The 18,536-nt window shown below is 32.6% G+C and overlaps 1 protein-coding gene across 2 annotated transcripts; it reads left to right on the forward strand.

The window, feature by feature from the left end:
- Nucleotides 1-8,602: 8,602 nt before the first annotated feature.
- LOC147394517 (uncharacterized) lies at nt 8,603-13,584 on the forward strand. Of its 2 annotated transcripts, none has more exons than XM_086454864.1 (3): nt 8,603-8,891; nt 10,757-10,838; nt 13,172-13,584. In XM_086454864.1, exons 1-3 carry the CDS (start codon nt 8,784-8,786, stop codon nt 13,207-13,209), a joined length of 228 nt encoding a protein of 75 aa, XP_086310990.1. In that variant the 5' UTR covers nt 8,603-8,783; the 3' UTR covers nt 13,210-13,584. The 2 variants fall into 2 exon arrangements, with proteins under 2 accessions (XP_086310990.1, XP_086310989.1); XM_086454863.1 differs by lacking the exon at nt 13,172-13,584 and adding an exon at nt 11,571-11,811.
- Nucleotides 13,585-18,536: the final 4,952 nt, after the last annotated feature.

Raw genomic sequence — 18,536 nt, forward strand, 5'->3', positions numbered from 1 at the left:
TAATGGTAAAACCATGAGACCTGATCCAATAAAACCTTTCACAATACAAATAATGGGGATTTTTAAAATTTTCTCCCTTGACAAGGTTAGTGTTGGTTTATGGCCTTAACTTGAGTTATATTTGGGTGTATCTTGAGCCGGGGGTGGGGATTGTAAGGATCCTGCAACAGGGTTTAGGGGTCGATAGGCAACTTAGTGTTGGTTTATGGCCCTAATTTGAGTTATATTTGGGTGTATCTTGAGCCGGGGGTGGGGGGCCGTAAGACCCTGCAATAAGGGTTTAGGGGTCGATAGGCAACTTTTGAGGGCATTTTCATTTTTAGAAAATGTGTTTCACCCAACGAGGCCATATATATTCCAAGTTCAAAAACCCTAAAATTTGTATTGTATTTTCGCAATTGTCATCAATAAAGAATTATTATCGGCACTCATAGATGTAGACAATCTTGTTGAACCACGTAAATCTCTTGTGTTTTATTTTCTCTATTTAAATGTTTGTTGTTTATCAATCTTAATCGACCTAAGGGAGCTTTTCCAAAACAGTTAGAGGATACTAACATTAAGAGAAAATTCATTCTTGAACTACAATGTGTAAGTCTTTCACCAGTAAGGTGAATTTCAATCAACAAGAATAAGAAAGCTCTTACTTGGATTATAATTGCAAATATCTCTGTTTATGCTAGGTCCCAAGCCACATAGAAATTAATTATTGAAATTAATCTCTTTCAACACCAAAACAATCATTTCCAACAATTAAACCCCAATAATGTGTTGAAAAGCAAATACAAGTAATAACAAAGAAAGTAGAGAAATGAAAACATCCACAACACAAGATATACGTGATTAATCTACAATGGGGTTTACATACACGGACAAACCGGCAAGTAAAAATTCACTACTCAATGAAGGAAATTATAAATATGGAGGTCTATACTTACCTCCAACTCTCAAGTGAAATTCATCAAATCTCTACATCCAACTCTAGTAAGAACCCAAACAAAAAATTAATCCTACTCTCGTTGCCACAAATCAGCAACAACAATATGTTGATTACCCTCAAGTATCTTAAGCATCTAGGTTTTACGAGAGAAGAAACACTCACATGTAGACTCAATTATTTTTCACACTTTCTTTACAAAGAGAAAATCCTCTTTTAAAGAAATCTCCTTTTATGGACAATAACAACCATCTAGGGACCCTTTTTGTTTTCCATGCGCTAATGAAATGACATTACTCAAAATACCTCACATAAGTGGAAAAGCCTAGCAACACATAAAAACAAAGAATGTGGTGATTTTATATCACTAAACCCAACATCCAAAACCCCCTTTTTAAGATGCCTACTAATGCCATGGGCTAGGAAATTGATTCTTCACAAGTTCCGGAATACACCTTTAAAATTGCATTCAAATGGGTAAGAAATGAGCTTGCAAGAAGTATTACTTATGAATTAGAAATATCTGACTAGAATTAGAGATATCTCCTTGAGATTCCAAAATGATTATAAGTCATGCATGAGAGACTAACATAAAATGACCAAAATGCCCTCATCTCTCATGTCATGACAAGAATCCTTGAAATAATTTTCCTCCAAAAATCCAAGCATCTTTTAACTTCAGTTCATTTTTGAAACTGTAGAACCTCTTCAATCTTCTTTCAACCTATGATATTCAAACTCTTGGCGAAATCCCTGATTTTTCTTTCCAAATAGCTATCATCTTCAACCTCCTAGTCTTGTTCTTGTCGTTTGATGGCTGACAGTATCTTTTGGTTGAAGATGAACATACATTCGATTTTTTTCCACTCTAGAAGTTGAAGATGGACTTTAATAATAAATAAAAACAAGTGGTCAAATATTGAAGATGAGGTATTTGAGTCATTTTACATTAGTTCCTAATGTATGACCAAAGTCATGGAGTACATAGTAGGGTCACTCTCAAAATAAAATGAGTCGTGGAGTTACATTGACTGTACATCGATTCTCACATTGCTGATGTGGTGATGCACACATAACCATAGATGCCTTTCACTCGTATGAAAAGCATCTATGATTTCATAAAAGCATCCACGTCAATGACGTGAGAAACGATGTATATTTTCATGTTACTTCAGCATTTTCCAAATAAAATCCCAAAACATATGGAGTTTTTAAGGTGAAGCAAATTTTCTTCTCACATGCTTCATTATCTACAGATTTTTATAGGGTAAACTATATTCTTCCACAAGTGGATCAAATTTGATCCACTTTTCTTGAAAAAATGTTGTGTGGCAAACTTTTTTTAGGTCCATGTAGATGCAAAAATTTGCACTACTTTGAAATCTGTGATGATGCCTCGCGATTTCCTCTTCTCGTTCTCCTAGATGTACCTGCAACAACACCTCTTTGACGTCCAAGTCAAAAGCTTAGTTTAAAAATAGTGTCAAATTTAAAGGGGGGAGAACGCATACCTTTTTGTACCTCTGCCTATCTATTTATAAAGATGAAACCTTAGGATCCCTTTAAATTTTGTTAGCGATTTGACCATTATCCAATTTAGAAGGTAGATCTTCATTGGTGATTTAAAAATGTATCTAGTTAATATTTGGTCCTCATACATTTCTCCTCTTTTGAGATTTTTTCTTTCTAGAATTTTAACCACTTTTGATCTAATATCTGATTGTATCCAACCAAAACCCGAACTCATGGTTGGTGATCGAGCTACCGAACTTACCCTTGGATTTTCACACCAAACTCGAAACCATAAGTGCCACGTGTCTCCCTTTGGTATCCAGTGAAAAATATCCTACACAATACCCCTCTCGAGGGTTCGGACTTTTAGTCAAAGTGCCCGAGAATAAATGAATAGTACCATGTGACACATGACCACCTACCTTACAAAAAAAATTTCAAGGTCTAAGATCTGTTCAATTAATGTCCATGCCATGTGTCATCCAACTATTTCACCTTCGAAAATGTGGTGATTATAATTACCTCGGTTTATTTAAATCATTAGTTTTGTCACATGCTTCGAGGTATTTTTCCTTTATAAATACATTATCTATTTTTCTAATTTTTCATCATTTTTCGCTTATCGATCAAGTTTGGTGCCATCGTGATCCAAAACTCCTAAGCCAATAAACATAACCCCTATGGTCAAGCTTGGAACAAAAATCAATTAAACCTACCCCCAATGATTGGACTTGGCTATCTTACGAATCAATTATTATTAAAAACATGGACGAGTTAGCCCGACCCTCATTGGTCAGGCTTAGCTCTTTCATGAATTACGTTTAAATTAGCGAATGACTAACCCCCACCGATCAGGTTTGGTTCCCTTTATACGCAAAGACTTTTGATGTGTGCCAACTCCTTTACGGTCGAGCTTGACTCCCGTAATGAGCCAAGGCTCTCACTAAACCAACCTCACACAGTCGGGCTCAACTCCCATAATGGACCAAGACTTTCACTAATCAACCCCACATAGTTGGGGTCGATTTCCATAACAGACCAAGACTTTCGCTAAACCAACCCCATATGGTCGAGTTTTGCGCTACGTTGTCCCGCACGACCGATTTAGGATGTGGATCGGACTCCCTATATGAGTCAGGTGTAACTCTAAGTGGTCTCGCACGATCGACTTAAGATATGGACCGGACTCCCCATATGAATCGAATCTGGCGCTAAGTAATTTCGCACGACCGACTTAGGATGTGGATCGGACTCTCCATATGAGTTGAGTTTTGTCAAGTCTTTTCTCGACCTACATTTTTTGAAGTAATATGGATACAAAATAGTAATAATTGCATAAAATAATAAAATAATAAGTTTTCAGTCTAATGTTGTTGATATGTGTCATTGTCTAAAACAACGTAATTTGATTGAATCCCACATATAAATCGATTTCCTAAATCAAACTCACTCAATTTGTTGAGTCAAGACCCACGAGTCGGGATTGGTTGGCCTTTAACAAATTAGTCCTCTGAATTGGACTCGGGCTCGAGTTAAACCCTCATATATAAACTTTCCATTTTAATCCATTGAGTTCCTTGACTCGGTTAATGTCCCAAATATTTGTCACATGATTCGACGAAGCCCCTTGACATAATCGAGTCCCTTGACTCAGTCGAGTTTTAGATTAATAGATTTACTTTCTTGCCTCGATGGAATCCCTTGATTCGATCGAATTCATAATAAATAAAGTCGAGCTACTTGAGTCAAAGGAGTCCCTTGACTCGGTCTAACTCAATAGTTTCTTGATTCATCGAGTTCATGATAAATTGAATCTCATGTCTCGATCATATTCCTTAATTAAATACTTTACTCGATCAAATCCCTTAACTCGATCAATTTATTTATTGAATAATACATGATTCAATTGAGTACCATGACTCAATTAAGTTTGAAATAACAAATTTGACTCAAAGAGCCGAAATCGAGTGAAATCGGATTGGCACCTACAAATTTTATATTTTATTTTCCATTAATTTTAGTGCCTATGGATACACCCAAATTTTTTTATTTATTTATTTTTTTTAACCTCTTACTATCCTTACTTTATTACCAAGATAGGATTTGTATGCACATCAAAAATTGATGTTAAGTCAAGCATTGAGTTTGAATCCTTTCCCATTGAAACCATTCCATGTTATTGTGCGGTGTTTTACAAATGAACCTGTGCTCATCAATTTAGATATTATATTGTCAAATCTTATAATTCTAAACTTTTTAGAATTCTTAACTTGTCATTATCATCAAACATTTTTAAAACTCTAAAACCTATAGAAGTCTAAAGTAGTGTTGATTTTATAATAGGGCCTAAAGTCCTAACACGATTTTGGTGGTTGGGACAACGACTTCATCTCTATCAAAGGGTAGGCTTCATATTTCGTTTTTACCCCCTCAGGTGATGTTTAATGAATCAAATCAATATACATACATCTCACGATGGCAATGACAAGATTTGCATCACCGTTTCCACCAACAATCATCTGAGAAATTACCTTTGGTGCAATCGATATGGATCTGAAAAATACATATTTGTTCAACCTCGAACATTGAAGAATCTAATCAAAAAATTACGATTCGTTCTTCGATAGTGTCAGATCAAGAATCATAAATTCACGACTGATCTTTTGGATAATTTTTCTCCCATTTATTGGTCGTTTCTCCTTGTAAGAATTCTCACGAACAATACCAAATTGTAGATATAAAAACTTGTACTACTTTGAAATCTATGACGATGTCTCGCAACATCCAAGTCAGAAGTTTAATACAAAAATAGTATCAAATTTAAAAGGGGGAGAATTCATATCTTTTTGTACATCTATTTTTAGAGATGAAATCTTAGGATTCTTTTAGATTTTATTACCGATTTGATATTTATCTAATTTAAAAGGTAGATTTTCATTAGTGATTTGGGAATGTATCTAGTCAATATCCAGTCCTCATACATTCCTCCTCTTTTGAGAATTTTTCTTTTTAGAATTTTAATTACTTTTGATTTAATCCCTAATTGTATCCAACCGAGACCAAAACTCATAGTTGGTTTGTGACCGAACCACCGAGCTTATCATTGGATATTCACACCAAACTCGAATTCCTATGTGTCACGTGTCGCCCATTGGTACCCAATGAAAAATAACATCCACAGTCCACATGCTCATGAATTTTAACCCACGTCTCTGATTGGCGATTTTTAGCCGCTATTTAATAGATTCCAAACCCTTGTCCAAAAAAAAAACAAAAAAAAAAAAATACATACTCTAATCGAAAGGTTTGAATTGACCAATCAGACTGATTTGTGTGTGAGGTTGATCAAGCTTTCATTTGAATGGCCAAGTTAAGTGTGCCATGTGTTTTTTTTAGAGGGTAGTGTATCAAATTTTGATCCTCCATGGTGGAGTGTATTTTCTACCTTTCATGGATTTTTTTTTTTTTTTAGCAAACTAAAGGAGTAAATAGGATGGTTTAGATCATCCTATTCTTTGTTAAATTGGGACTTTCTTCCTGACCAATTTACAAGTACGAAAGTAAATTTGTAATCCTACCTAACACAAATTTTGATGTATTCCCCTAAAACTTCCTTATCAACCACCTGAATGTTCAGCCTATCATGTGATGGGCATATAGATACAAAAATTAAAATAAAATAATGATTAAAAATTAATCATGAAAATGTACATAATCAGACTAATTATTAGGGTGACCGACTAGTTGAACACAACTAGTGGCTGATTGCACCCGAATCTTAAAAAAATTACCTCTTTTTTTTTTCTTTAAACAAAAATGATCTATCCTAACCTGAGAGTTGCACTTCATTAGGATAACTTGTTTCTTCATCTTCTTTGTTGTAGGTGTGTCTTTTTTGGTTTAAGATAATTAATTGATTGAGCTAAAATGATTTTTATTTTTTGGAAATGTGCTTTGATCTATTGGGAAATTGATAGAAATTTGGCCAATCTCTTTTGTACAAATTTATGAACAAACAATAATTTTGGTAGGCATAGTTGAAGAAAGAAGGAAAAGAAAGAAGTGTAATATTTTTTTCTTTTTTGGAGTGCAATCATACAAATAGAGGGCAAGAGGGAACTTGTAAGTGATGGAATGCAATTGGTAATGGATAGTGTGCAACTAGCCAATTCCTATAATTAGCAATCAAGTAGATTGTTCTAACCTAGACCTAAAGAGGTGAGTTCTACCTAAGACCAGTCCTAACCCCTTGGGTGTAAGTCGGCCTTGTCCAATTCTAGTCTTAATAGGTTCGGATCATATTTGAATTGACTTTCAAATTTTATTAAAAAAATAAAATCATGCACCATTGATAGTTGTCTAGAGCCATTTGATGTTATTTTTCTTCAAAATAGGAGTCAAATCTCCACCTCAGTTGATAAACAATTAAAGATGAGAGGAAAGTTTTTATTTTATTACACATTTTATTTATTTATTTATTACAAAATCATCCATCTAACTATAAATTAAAATGATTTGAGACAATTAAGTGATTAACCAAAAAAAAAAGACTTGAAAAAGAAATGACTAAAGAATATTCATTCATCCAATCCTAATTTTTTAGATAAATATTTGATGATGATGTTGATGTACTAAGCTCATTGGCCAGAACAGTCTGGCTTAATCAATTATACTATAATTTTAGAGAGTTGCAATTGTCACACCAACTGTATGCAATTCTTTAATGATTATATATAGGAATTGGTGTGGCATTAACAAAAGTTGGTGGGGGTAATAGTAGCTCTCTAATTTTATTAGAGTTTCCCAACACCTATTGGCACAAGCATCTTCTTTGGGTTAAGGGTGCTAGAAGAGGAAAATGGGTATTATTGAAAAAGGGAAGAAGAAGAAAGACAATATATAAAATGAATAGGTATTCTTGGAAATAGGTAAAAGAAGAAAGACAATCAATTTGGAATGGTATTCTTGAAAGGAAAATCCTTGGGGGACTTTATTTTTCACTGTGATTCTCACTGCATTGATGTGATAACCATAGATGTCTTTTATCGAGATATAAATAAAAGCATCTACGGTTATGTGGCCACCTCCACGTCAGAAATGTGAGAATCACAATAAATCCCTATGTCACCCGAGCATTGCTCTTCTTGAAAAGAGGAAAAAGGAAAATAAGTAAAAGGGTAATTACAAAAACACCCCACGAATTAATAAGGGCAATCCACACCATAGTCGAATTGTTTTGTCTTATATGGGTTAAAAGTTTTGAAATGAATTGATTTTTTTGTGAGGATAATCTATATGACGAGGAGATCATCCTCACCAAAAATCAGCTCATTCTGAAAGTTCTAACCACATCAAAATTGATTTACAAAAAATGAACGATTTACGATTCTTGAACTTGTTTTGATGGGATTAGAAGTTTTGAAATGAATTTATTTCAAAAATTTTAACACATATAAGACAAAATAATTCAGCTATAGTGTGGATTGCCATTATTAATTTGTGGGGTGCTTTTATAATTATCCTAAATAAAATTGAAAGTTTTTTCCTGAGAAAAAAATGAAGTAGACTCCACCATTGTGTTTTATTATATGGATTTATAATATAAATAAAATCGGTATACTTAATGGGCCCAGCCAAGTTTGGATATAGTAGACAATTTTTTGTTTGATACATTAGATGGGCCAGGCTTGATTAAGATTTTGAAGCCTAATTAGTACAGATCGTCCAACATCCTGGCCTACCCGGCCCACATTGAAGGTCCTACATACAAGAAAATATTTGTTTTTGTAGTGTAGAGAGATTCTCTGTACGATCACTCTAGGGTCAAGTGGGTCAGTATAAGTCGTTTTTAACTGTCCATTAGTGATCTGGATCCGCAAGTTGGTCTTCTACGGTACCTCTCAACAATAATTCTTACCAAGAAAAAGAAATAAAAAAGTATCTTTTCTTTGATAAGAAGGGGTTGTGACGTTGTCTTGCGCACTCAGCCAGCAAAGAAAACAAAGGCTCATGTTGGGCCCACTTCCTCACATTAAATACTTTAACGACCCTGATTCCTGCCACGTGTCCTATCTTTACAAGGGCATTATCGGGATAAAAGCCTTTGTTTTTCTTACATGTTCTTCTTCTCTTTTATCCTTTTTTAGATACAAATTGAAAAGTTGAAAACGCCCAATCAATGTGATCCGGTCGCTTCAGATATTTTTTTCTACTTTTTTAAAAACTTCTCTTGTACGTAGATGAGCTGAGATCGAACCGTGAAGCAGAGACAATTATATATTTATATTTGTAGGCTTTGGTGTGAGGAAGGAAGGAAGGATAATAGACTGTAACTATGACGCTAGTCGATCAAGGGAAGAAGAAACTGAGAGTTAACAAGTCTAAGAGACTACAACTTGGTGGAACAACACTCGCTTCGGTTGAATCACTAGCTATGCCTCTTGTTAGTTCTCTCTCTCTCTCTCTCTCTCTCTCTCTCTCTCTCTCTGTGGATTTAGAACTTATATTTAATTTAATTTATGTTTCTAGAATATTTGAGTCTGTTTGATTGTAGGGAATTTTTTTAATAATGGAAATCAAATTTCTTAGGAAAATGAATCGGTGGAAATTTGTTTTCTACAATTGCTAGGATTATATCTCACAAAAAAAACTTTGATTTCCTTGGAAAATCGTCATTTAGGAAAATGAATACAGTAGGAGTTCGTTCTCAACCAAAAGATACTTGGTTTTTAGAATTCGTCGAGTCAACTTAACTCGAAAGGGTTTCAAGGTGACTCGAGGTAGAGTCAATTTATAGAAGGGCCGACTAGTTGCACACCACACACTACCAATTGCACCCCATCACTTAAAATTTTCCCTTTGCACTTCATTTTGGATGATTGCACTCCAAAAATAATAAAGAAAAAAATGTTGCACTCCTTTGTTGATTTTATTTCCTTTCTACTTTAATAATTTCAAAGTGAGTCGGAGTCGAGTCAATATATAAAGGGACCAACTAGTTGCACACCACACACTACCAATTGCATCCCATCACTTAAAATTTTCCCTTTGCACTTCATTTGAATGATTGCACTCCAAGAATAATATATATAAAAATGTTTCACTCCTTTGTTGATTTTATTTCCCTTCAAAAGAGACGGAGCTAGTAAGGAGATTGTGGGGGCAATTGCCTCCATAGAACTTTGAGATAGTCCTATATTTTCAAGTAAAATACATCTCTCATTTGCCCCCAGTCACTCATTTCCCTCCTTATTTGTCCCCACCCCATCACCTCCCTCCAATTTTTCCCCCAACCCCCTTACAGTTTTTGAAGATGACATTGTCTCTTGATTGGGCCATTCTCTCATGAATTAATTGAAAAAGACTTAAATAACCTTTTCTTCAACTTCCAACCAAAAATCTTTGAATTTCTCCTCAAAACTATTCATACTCCAACTTTTTAACTGTACCATTAATTATAGTTTGCCCCCACTACAATAAAATCATGGCTCCACCCCTGTTTCTACCACAAAAATTATTGTTGGTTCAATAACTTTTATAATAAATTCTCAGATATATAGCAAGCATGTTTACATTACAATTTATATAGTTGAGAAGTTGAATCCACGAAAAGGTTAATAAGCTTTAAACCCTAGGTCACCATAATGAAATGCACTTAATAGGTTGAAAGAGAAGTTATAAAAATAACTATTTTTTGAAGGTTTGTGTGCAACTAGTCGGTCCCTTTATAAATTTCAAACAAATTTTCAAATCGGGTCAAGAGGTGGATGAGCCAAAACCAAACCAATAAGTTATCAAATCAGAATCTTGTCGGATTAGATCCATATTGAAACCGAAACCCTTTATCGAAACTTGTATATTTTATATTGAAATAGATCAAATTTTGGGTCTGATCCAATCCATAGACGGCCCTATTAAATCTACCACATAATCCGTCATACTGAGGCAACTCAAAATTCAATGTGGTTGAGTCAACTCAGCTCGTTAATTTGAAGGGTAAATTACTATTTCATGATCAACTTTTGATGAATTTATGATTCCGGCTCACAGGTTTTAAAGTTATTATTTCGCAGGTTTAGAGTGATAATTTTGCAAAGTAAACCTACGAAATAGTCACTTTAAACTTATGAAATAGTCAATTTAAAACCGCCAAATTTGTTCCTGATTCACGTTTTGGTAATTAAAATGAACAGTGAGCCGGAAAGGTAAATTCGTCAAAAGTTGGTCACATTTTCGTAAATATTTCTAGTTTAAAAACATGTTTGTTAAGAGTTTCTGAAGAATTTTGGGTGGATGTGATGAGAACAGGTTCATGAAGTTGTTCTCACAGCAGATTTAGGATGCATGGAGTGCCAGAAGAGGGTAGCCGACATGATTTCGAGAATGAAAGGTAAATTTTATATGGACTTTCTTACTAAATTTTATGGTGATTTATTTATACCCTCTCCTCCTTTTTGGTAATTATTTGAGATACCTTTCGGATTTCAAACTAATGACATATCCCTTGACTTTAGTATTTTCTTATAGATTAATAGAAAATGCCCTTGCCTTCAACCTCTAAGGCTAAAATCTTGACTTTTCCCTCGAAGATTACATATTTTATTTACGAGAGCTTATATTGCTACACCAACTTTGGCTAATGCCGCCTCAAATGTGTATTAATTCTTTGATGATTTACATATGAATTGGGTGGGTTAGCAAAAGTTGGTGTGGCAATAAAATCTCTCTTTATTTAAATATGAAGTTCACGTGGGATAGTCAGATTATTACTATTCAATGAGAAATATTTCATTTTAAGATTAATTATTTTTTCTCCAAATTAATATTTTATTTTTTCAATAAAAATATTATTAAATATTTATTAATTAGTAATATTTGATCCCAAAAGAATTTTCTTAAGAAAATCATAATTGTCCTTCAAAAAGATCGACATTTGCATCGATTTGGTTGAAACTTTAAGTTGTAAATCCGATCATCGGTTTTTGAAAAGATCCAATTGTGCTAAAGTTCTTATCGGTTCAGTACCAATTTGGTAATCCGATCCATTGACAGACCTTGTATGTATACATAGCTGAAATGGCCTAACCAGTAACCATGGCATGTTTGGTTTATGACTAAGCAGAGACAGAGTCCATGGTGGTGGATGTAATAGGGAAGAAGGTGACAGTTACTTATAGATCAGTCATGAAGGAATCAACATCCCAAAATGTGGCAATTAAAAGGCATAATCCACCTCTCAAAATCGCCAAGAATTTGCTCATACTTCTATCTTCTTGTACATGATCATGGAATCCTATTTTTTACTAAATATTTGTAATTTTTCAGGTCTTTAATAAATATAAATAATGCTCGTGTGTTAGAAATTTTCTATCTAATTTTGATTTATTTGCCTAAAAGTAATTTATTTGTTAATGATTTATTATAAAATTTCTAAAAGTTGGAAATTCAAAAAAAGTTTGTTTAAAAGTAGTTGTACCATTAAATTACTTTTGTATTTTTATAAATTTTAAATGTTTTGTAGGAAATTTAAATTTCTTTGAAAAATTTAGTATTGTGTGTTAGAGAACCAGATGCAACATATTATAATACATGCAATACATTGTATCATATCAATGTATCTCTTTTCAAAAAGAAGGAAATGTTGGAAAATAATATATGTATCAATATCCATTACGATATTTTATATTACGAAGTTTTAATAAATTAGAATATTTATGTTAGGCTAGTTTCCTTATCTTGGTTGATGTAATCCCTATAAATATCATATCAGGATTCATGTAATATTCATCCAAGAATTCTCAATAAAATCATATTTCACATGGTATTAGAGCTCAAGTTCTCTTGAATATATCGATCCTGATGCGTTGTTTTTCAACGATGGCGTCACCGCCATCGTCAAACCTAAATCCATTTTTTTTACTTTATTATTCTTATAATTTTCTTCAATAAAACCACATCTCCTTCTATTTCTCTACAAATCTCCCCCGTCTGTACATTTATCTCTTACGATCTTATTTTTTTTTCTTATAAAACAAATCTCTCCAATGAGAGTTCTTTCATTTAAATCGCACAATCCTAATTTCTTTGCTCTTGGGAGAGATCATGATAGACCTAATCTCGTAAGCCACTAACTCCGACAGACTCGAGAAAAAAAAAGGAGGGAGATGCAACAGTGATGGACTTCACAGACAAGCGGTGACCATTAAGAAGTAAAATTGGATTTTTTGACAATCTAATAACATGTCACTTAATGAGATCAAGGGAAATTATTCAGAGAAATCAATTGTAGATTCCTTCTTCAAAGGATCATGCAATTGCGGGAGGATGTTAGAGAACTAGATGCAATATATTATGATACATGAAATACACTGTATCATATCAATGTATCTCATCTCAAAATAAAAGGGAATGATGGAGAATAATATATGTAGCAATATCAATTAGGATATTCTACATTTAAAAAATTTAATAAATTAAAATATTTATGTTAAGTTAGTTTCTCTATCTTGGTTGATGCAATTCCTATAAATATCTTATAACGATTCATGTAATATTCATCCAAGAATATTCAATAAATCAATTTTCACATTGTGGAGACTTAACTTTACACCTTTTTTTTTTAGTCCTACATGGAATAGGAGTAATACTCACCTCAAACTTATAAAGGACTCCTCACTTATAATATTTGTTATTTTAATATAAAGAATTTGTTGTATGTTGCAGCGGCTAACCGCAGTATTCGTGCACTTACACGTGCATGACATGCGAAAGCGCGATTGGGAGTTTAGGGTGCTTTAGAGTTATACTTTGCACTTTGTATTTTCGCAGGGAGCATTGGGGAGCTCTTTCCTATTTGCTAAGTATACCATCAAGGTTCGATATTGACCATTGGATAGACGATCAAGATGATTGGTTGTTCAGAGTGGTTAATCGTGATCAAGTCTACGGGTCAAAATGGTTTGACCACACAATGACCTGTCAATAGGTATGACCATGAGTCAAATAGAGTTGACCACCGATCAACAAGGTTTCTGCAACTGTTGGTGTCTATTCTAGAAAGGTATGATTATCTACCAGGAACCCTTTCCAGTCATGGTGCCTATTCAAAGAGACACAATCACAATTTAAATTCAAATTTTATAATCTTTTTATGGATATTGAAAAATCACAAATTTCTTGCAATCTTAAAATCTCTCTCTCTCTCTCTCTCTCTCTCTCTCTATATCTTCGTCTTGGGTATAATATCTTAGTGTTCGAATCTCTTTCTATTAGTGCAAAAATATTAGGAGATAACAGAGAGACAGGGGCTTCGTTGTATCCTAGGAACGTGTTTGTTATAATCCTTTTTTGCATCCTAGGTTTAATTCTGAAAGAGGACAAATAACATTTAAAGAAAGCGTAGTTACAACGTGCCTCGAAGAACAATCAATCTTCTTTTATTAGTTCCTTACAATTTTTTTACAACAATTTTAAATGTTAGTTTTCAAATGGAAGCATCAATCCAAATGATGAATCAAGACTTTGTAAGGCTAGAAAGATTCGAAAAATCAAACTTTTCTCGTTGGCAATAAAAGGTGTTATTCTTTCTCACAACATTGAATGTTGCATACATTCTTGACAAAAATCTGCCTGAATTGTCTCCACCAAATCTAAAAGAAACATATGTTATAGTCGAAGAACGCAAGAGGAGGAAAAATGAAGAATTTACATGCAAAGGTTACATTCTGAATGCACTGAATAATGTTATGTACAATAATATCACTTCAGCTAAGGAAATTTGGTACGCTTTAGATGAAAATATCGGGTTGAAGAATCTAGTAATCAAACTTTCCTAATTAATAATTTTATGGAATTTAAGATGAAGAACGATATGCCTATTCTTCCTCAAGTTCATAAATTACAACTTGTTGTTAGTCAACTTAAATCTATCGATATTAATCTTCAAGAGGAAATTCTAATGGGTTTGATTATTGTTAAATTACCTTTGTTTTGGAATGACTATAAAAAGAAGATGAAACATCAACAAAGTTTTGAACTGGTCTTTGGTTCAACTTCAACGTCATCTTATAATCGAAGAATAATCACAACTTCGAAATTCAAAAGCTGATAAAAAAAAAATGATCCTAAAGCATATATGGTTGGGGATGCTAATTCTAGAGCACCCAAATCAATTAAGGGTTTGAAACCATATAAAAAGAAAAATCAATTCAAGAAGAAATCTGATTCCAAAAACGGTCAGTACAAGACCAAAAATAAGGGTATTTGTTACAACTGTGGAAAACCTGGGCATTTCGCAAGAGATTGTCGCCTTTGAAAGCAACAACATCCATCTCAAATGAATGCAACCGAGGACAAGATCATAGCCATGATCACTGAAGTAAATTTGGTAATGAAATATGAAGATTGGTGGTTGGACACAAGTGCAACGATTCATATTTCCAATGATAGAAATGCTTCTTATAAAGTAATGAATGAATGGGCAGTCCAACTTGGCACTTCAGTCATAGCAAAGGTCATTGGAATAAGAACTATGGATCTAAAATTCACTTCCGAAAAAGTGATCACTTTGACTAAAATTCACTATGTACCTAATATGAGAAAAAAATCTTGCTTTAGGTGACATTTTTAATAAAAGTAAAATCAAAATGATTTACAAATCTAATAATTAGTATTGTTGAAAAATAGGTTGTTCTTAGGAAAGGGTTGTTCTTATAATGGGATGGTTAACTTAAATGTAGCTGATGAAATAAACAAGAATTCCAATTCTTCTTCTTACTTGATTGGCCCATTTAATTTGTGACATGGTAGATTAAGACATTTAAATTATGCTTCTATTAAAAGCATGATAAATTTAGGACTCATTCCAAAATGTAATTTTTTGAATAGATTAAAAAAATGTGAAACTTGTGTTCAAGCCAAAGTAGTTAGAAACACAAAAATTCTTGGACCTATTCACACTGATGTATGAGACTTAAAAAATTATATTGCTACTCAAGGAGGAAAGAAATATTTCATAACTTTTATTGATGATTTCTCTACATATACATATGTTTATTTGTTAAGAACTAAAAATGAGGCTTTTGAAAATTTTAAGATATTTAGAGCAGAAGTTGAAAATCAATTAAACAAATCTATTAAGATTGTAAATAGCGATAGGGGTGGAGAATACCTTTCGGGTCCTTTTGATGAATTTTGTGAAAATCATGGTATTATTCACCAAACTTTAGCCCCTCGTATTCCTCAATAAAATGGTTTAGCAAAAAGAAAAAATAGAACTCTAGAAGAAATGTTAGATGTTATGCTTATAAATTTTGATTTACGTTATAATTTATGGGGGGAAACTTTGCTTACTTCGTGTTATATTTTAAATAGAGTTTTATTTAAGAAAAGTAACAAAACTCCTTTTGAACTTTGGTTTAATAGAAAATCGAATTTAAGATATTTTAAAATGTGGGGGTGCCTTGCTTATGTTAGAAAACCTAAGTTGGGACCTAAAGCAACCGAATGTGTTTTTATTGGTTATGCACAACATAGTAAACCATATAGATTTCTAGATTTAAATTCTTATATAATTATAGAATCTAGAGATGCTGATTTTTTTTTAGAATATTCTTTATACATATCATAAAATAATTGATGATGATATGAGTAGTACTTTCGAAAATAAAAAAATCTGAAACTGAATTTATTGATGAACCAAAAGAATTTGTTGATCATTCAATAGAATCTATTGAACCTAAGAAAAGTAAAATACTTAAAAAGGAAACTTCTTTTGGTCTGATTTTTATGTATATTTAGTTAAAGGTAGTATAAACGAAATAAAGACAGAATATTATCCTATTTTTAATGTTGAAGGTGATCCCACTTCTTTTTATGATGCATTGTCATCTATCGATGCATCATTTTGGAAAGAAGCAATTAATGATGAAATGGGATCCATTTTATTAAATAATACTTGAACTTAGTAGACTTACCCCCTGGTTCAAAAACCATAGGCTGTAAATGGATTTTTAGAAAGAAGTTAAGAGCCAATGACTCTATTGATAAGTTTAAAATCAGAGTAATGGCTAAAAGCTTTAAACAAAAGGAAGGAATTAATTATTTTGATACTTATGCTCCAATAGCTAGAATAGCTACTATTAGACTCTTGTTAGCTTTATCGTCTATTCATAAATTTACCATCCACCAAATGGATAAAACAATTTTTTTCAATAAAAAGTTAACTAAGAAAATTTACATGAATCAACCTGAAGGTTTTATAACGAAAGGACAAAAACACAAGGTTTGCAAATTAGTCAAATCTTTGTAGGAGTTAAAACAAGCCTCAAAATCATGGCAAGATAAATTTGATAAAGTAATGTTGTCTAATGATTATAAAATTAATGAATCAGATAAGTGTGTATAAAGTAAATTTAATTATTCTTTTAGAGTAATTATTTTTTTGTATGTTGATGACATGCTTATTTTTGGTACTGATATAGAATACATAATAAAAACAAAATTATTTTTGTCTTCTTATTTCAAAATAAAAGATATGGGAGTAACGGATGTAATTCTAAGAATTAAGTTAGTAAGAACTGATAATTGTATATCATTAACTCAATCTCATTATATTGAAAAATTCCTTAGAAAATATAATCATTCTGATTGTAAACCTGTTTTTACCATTATGATTCCAACAATAAGTTAATTAAGAACACCAGAAGATATATTTCCCAATTAGATTATACTAAGACTTAACTTTACACCTACCTTTTTTAGTTCCACATGGAATAGGAGTAAGATTTGTCTCAAACTTATAAAGGATTCCTCACATATAATATTTGTTATTTTAATAAAAAAATTTGTTGTATATAGCAGCGGCTTGCCGTCGTATTTGCGCATGTGCAAGCACGCAACATGCAAAAGGGTAATTGGGCATTTAGGGCGTTTTAGAGGCGTAGTTTGCACTTCACATTGTTGCTAGGAGCATTGGGGGCTCTTTCCTATTTTCTAAGTATGCCATCAATATTCGATATTGACCATTGGATAAATGATCAAGATGATTGATGGTTTTGAGTAGTTGATCATAGTCAAAACTGCGAGTCAAAATGGTTTTTGACCACGCAATGACTTGTTAATAGGTATGAACATGAGTCAAATAGAGTTGACCATTGGTCAATAAGATTTCTACAACTGTTGGTGTTTATTCCAAAAGGGTGTGATTATCTAACAGGAACCCTTAATAGGCATGGTGTATATTCAAAGAGACACAATCACTCTTTAAATTCATATTTGAAAATCCTTTTATGGACATAAAAAAATCATAGATTTCTTACAATTCTAAAATCTCTCTCTCTCTCTCTCTCTCTCTCTCTCTCTCTCTCTCTCCTCGTCTTAGGCATAATATCTTAGTGTTCAAATCTCTTTATGTTAGTGCAAAAATAGTGGGAGATAACAGAGAAACAGGGGCTTCGTTGTACTCTGGGAATGTGTTTTTTTTTTGCATTCTCAATTTAATTCTGAAAATGGGGCAAATAACATTTAAAAAAAGTATAATTCTATTATGTTTATTCATGAAAAAAAATTCATAAAAAATCAGGTCGTCCCAACCCATAAAACACAAAATCCAACAGTTGAGATTTATAGTAGTAATATATAATGTACCTACGGCTAGTAATGATCTGAAATATACTCGATGTCTAAACTAGATCAAACTGATCTGATTTGAAAAAACATTTAAAAAAAAATGGATCTTTGGATCGGATTCAGATTGAAATCTTAGATTCGATACAATTTTATGTCTGATTCGAATGTATCTCAATCCGCTCCGAAAAAATCAAATCCGAACATATTTTAATATATTTTTTATTATTCTTAATTTCATATAAATACATAAAGATAACATGTCTTAGTTTCCCTCTATATTGGTAGTTGAAAAGTGGATTTTTTTAAACATTTGTATGATTTAAATTTTTTAAACATTGATAATTTGAAAATAAGGTTTATTTTAGACAAATCGATTTTGAATTAAGGATGAAATGAAATGGATCTGATTCGATTCGCATGTTCATTAATCCAATCGAATCGGATACATGTTTAAAAAAAT

This window comes from Akebia trifoliata, chromosome 9 (assembly GCF_017979445.1).
Source record: "Akebia trifoliata isolate Shusen 1 chromosome 9, ASM1797944v1, whole genome shotgun sequence".
Taxonomy (NCBI): domain Eukaryota; kingdom Viridiplantae; phylum Streptophyta; class Magnoliopsida; order Ranunculales; family Lardizabalaceae; genus Akebia; species Akebia trifoliata.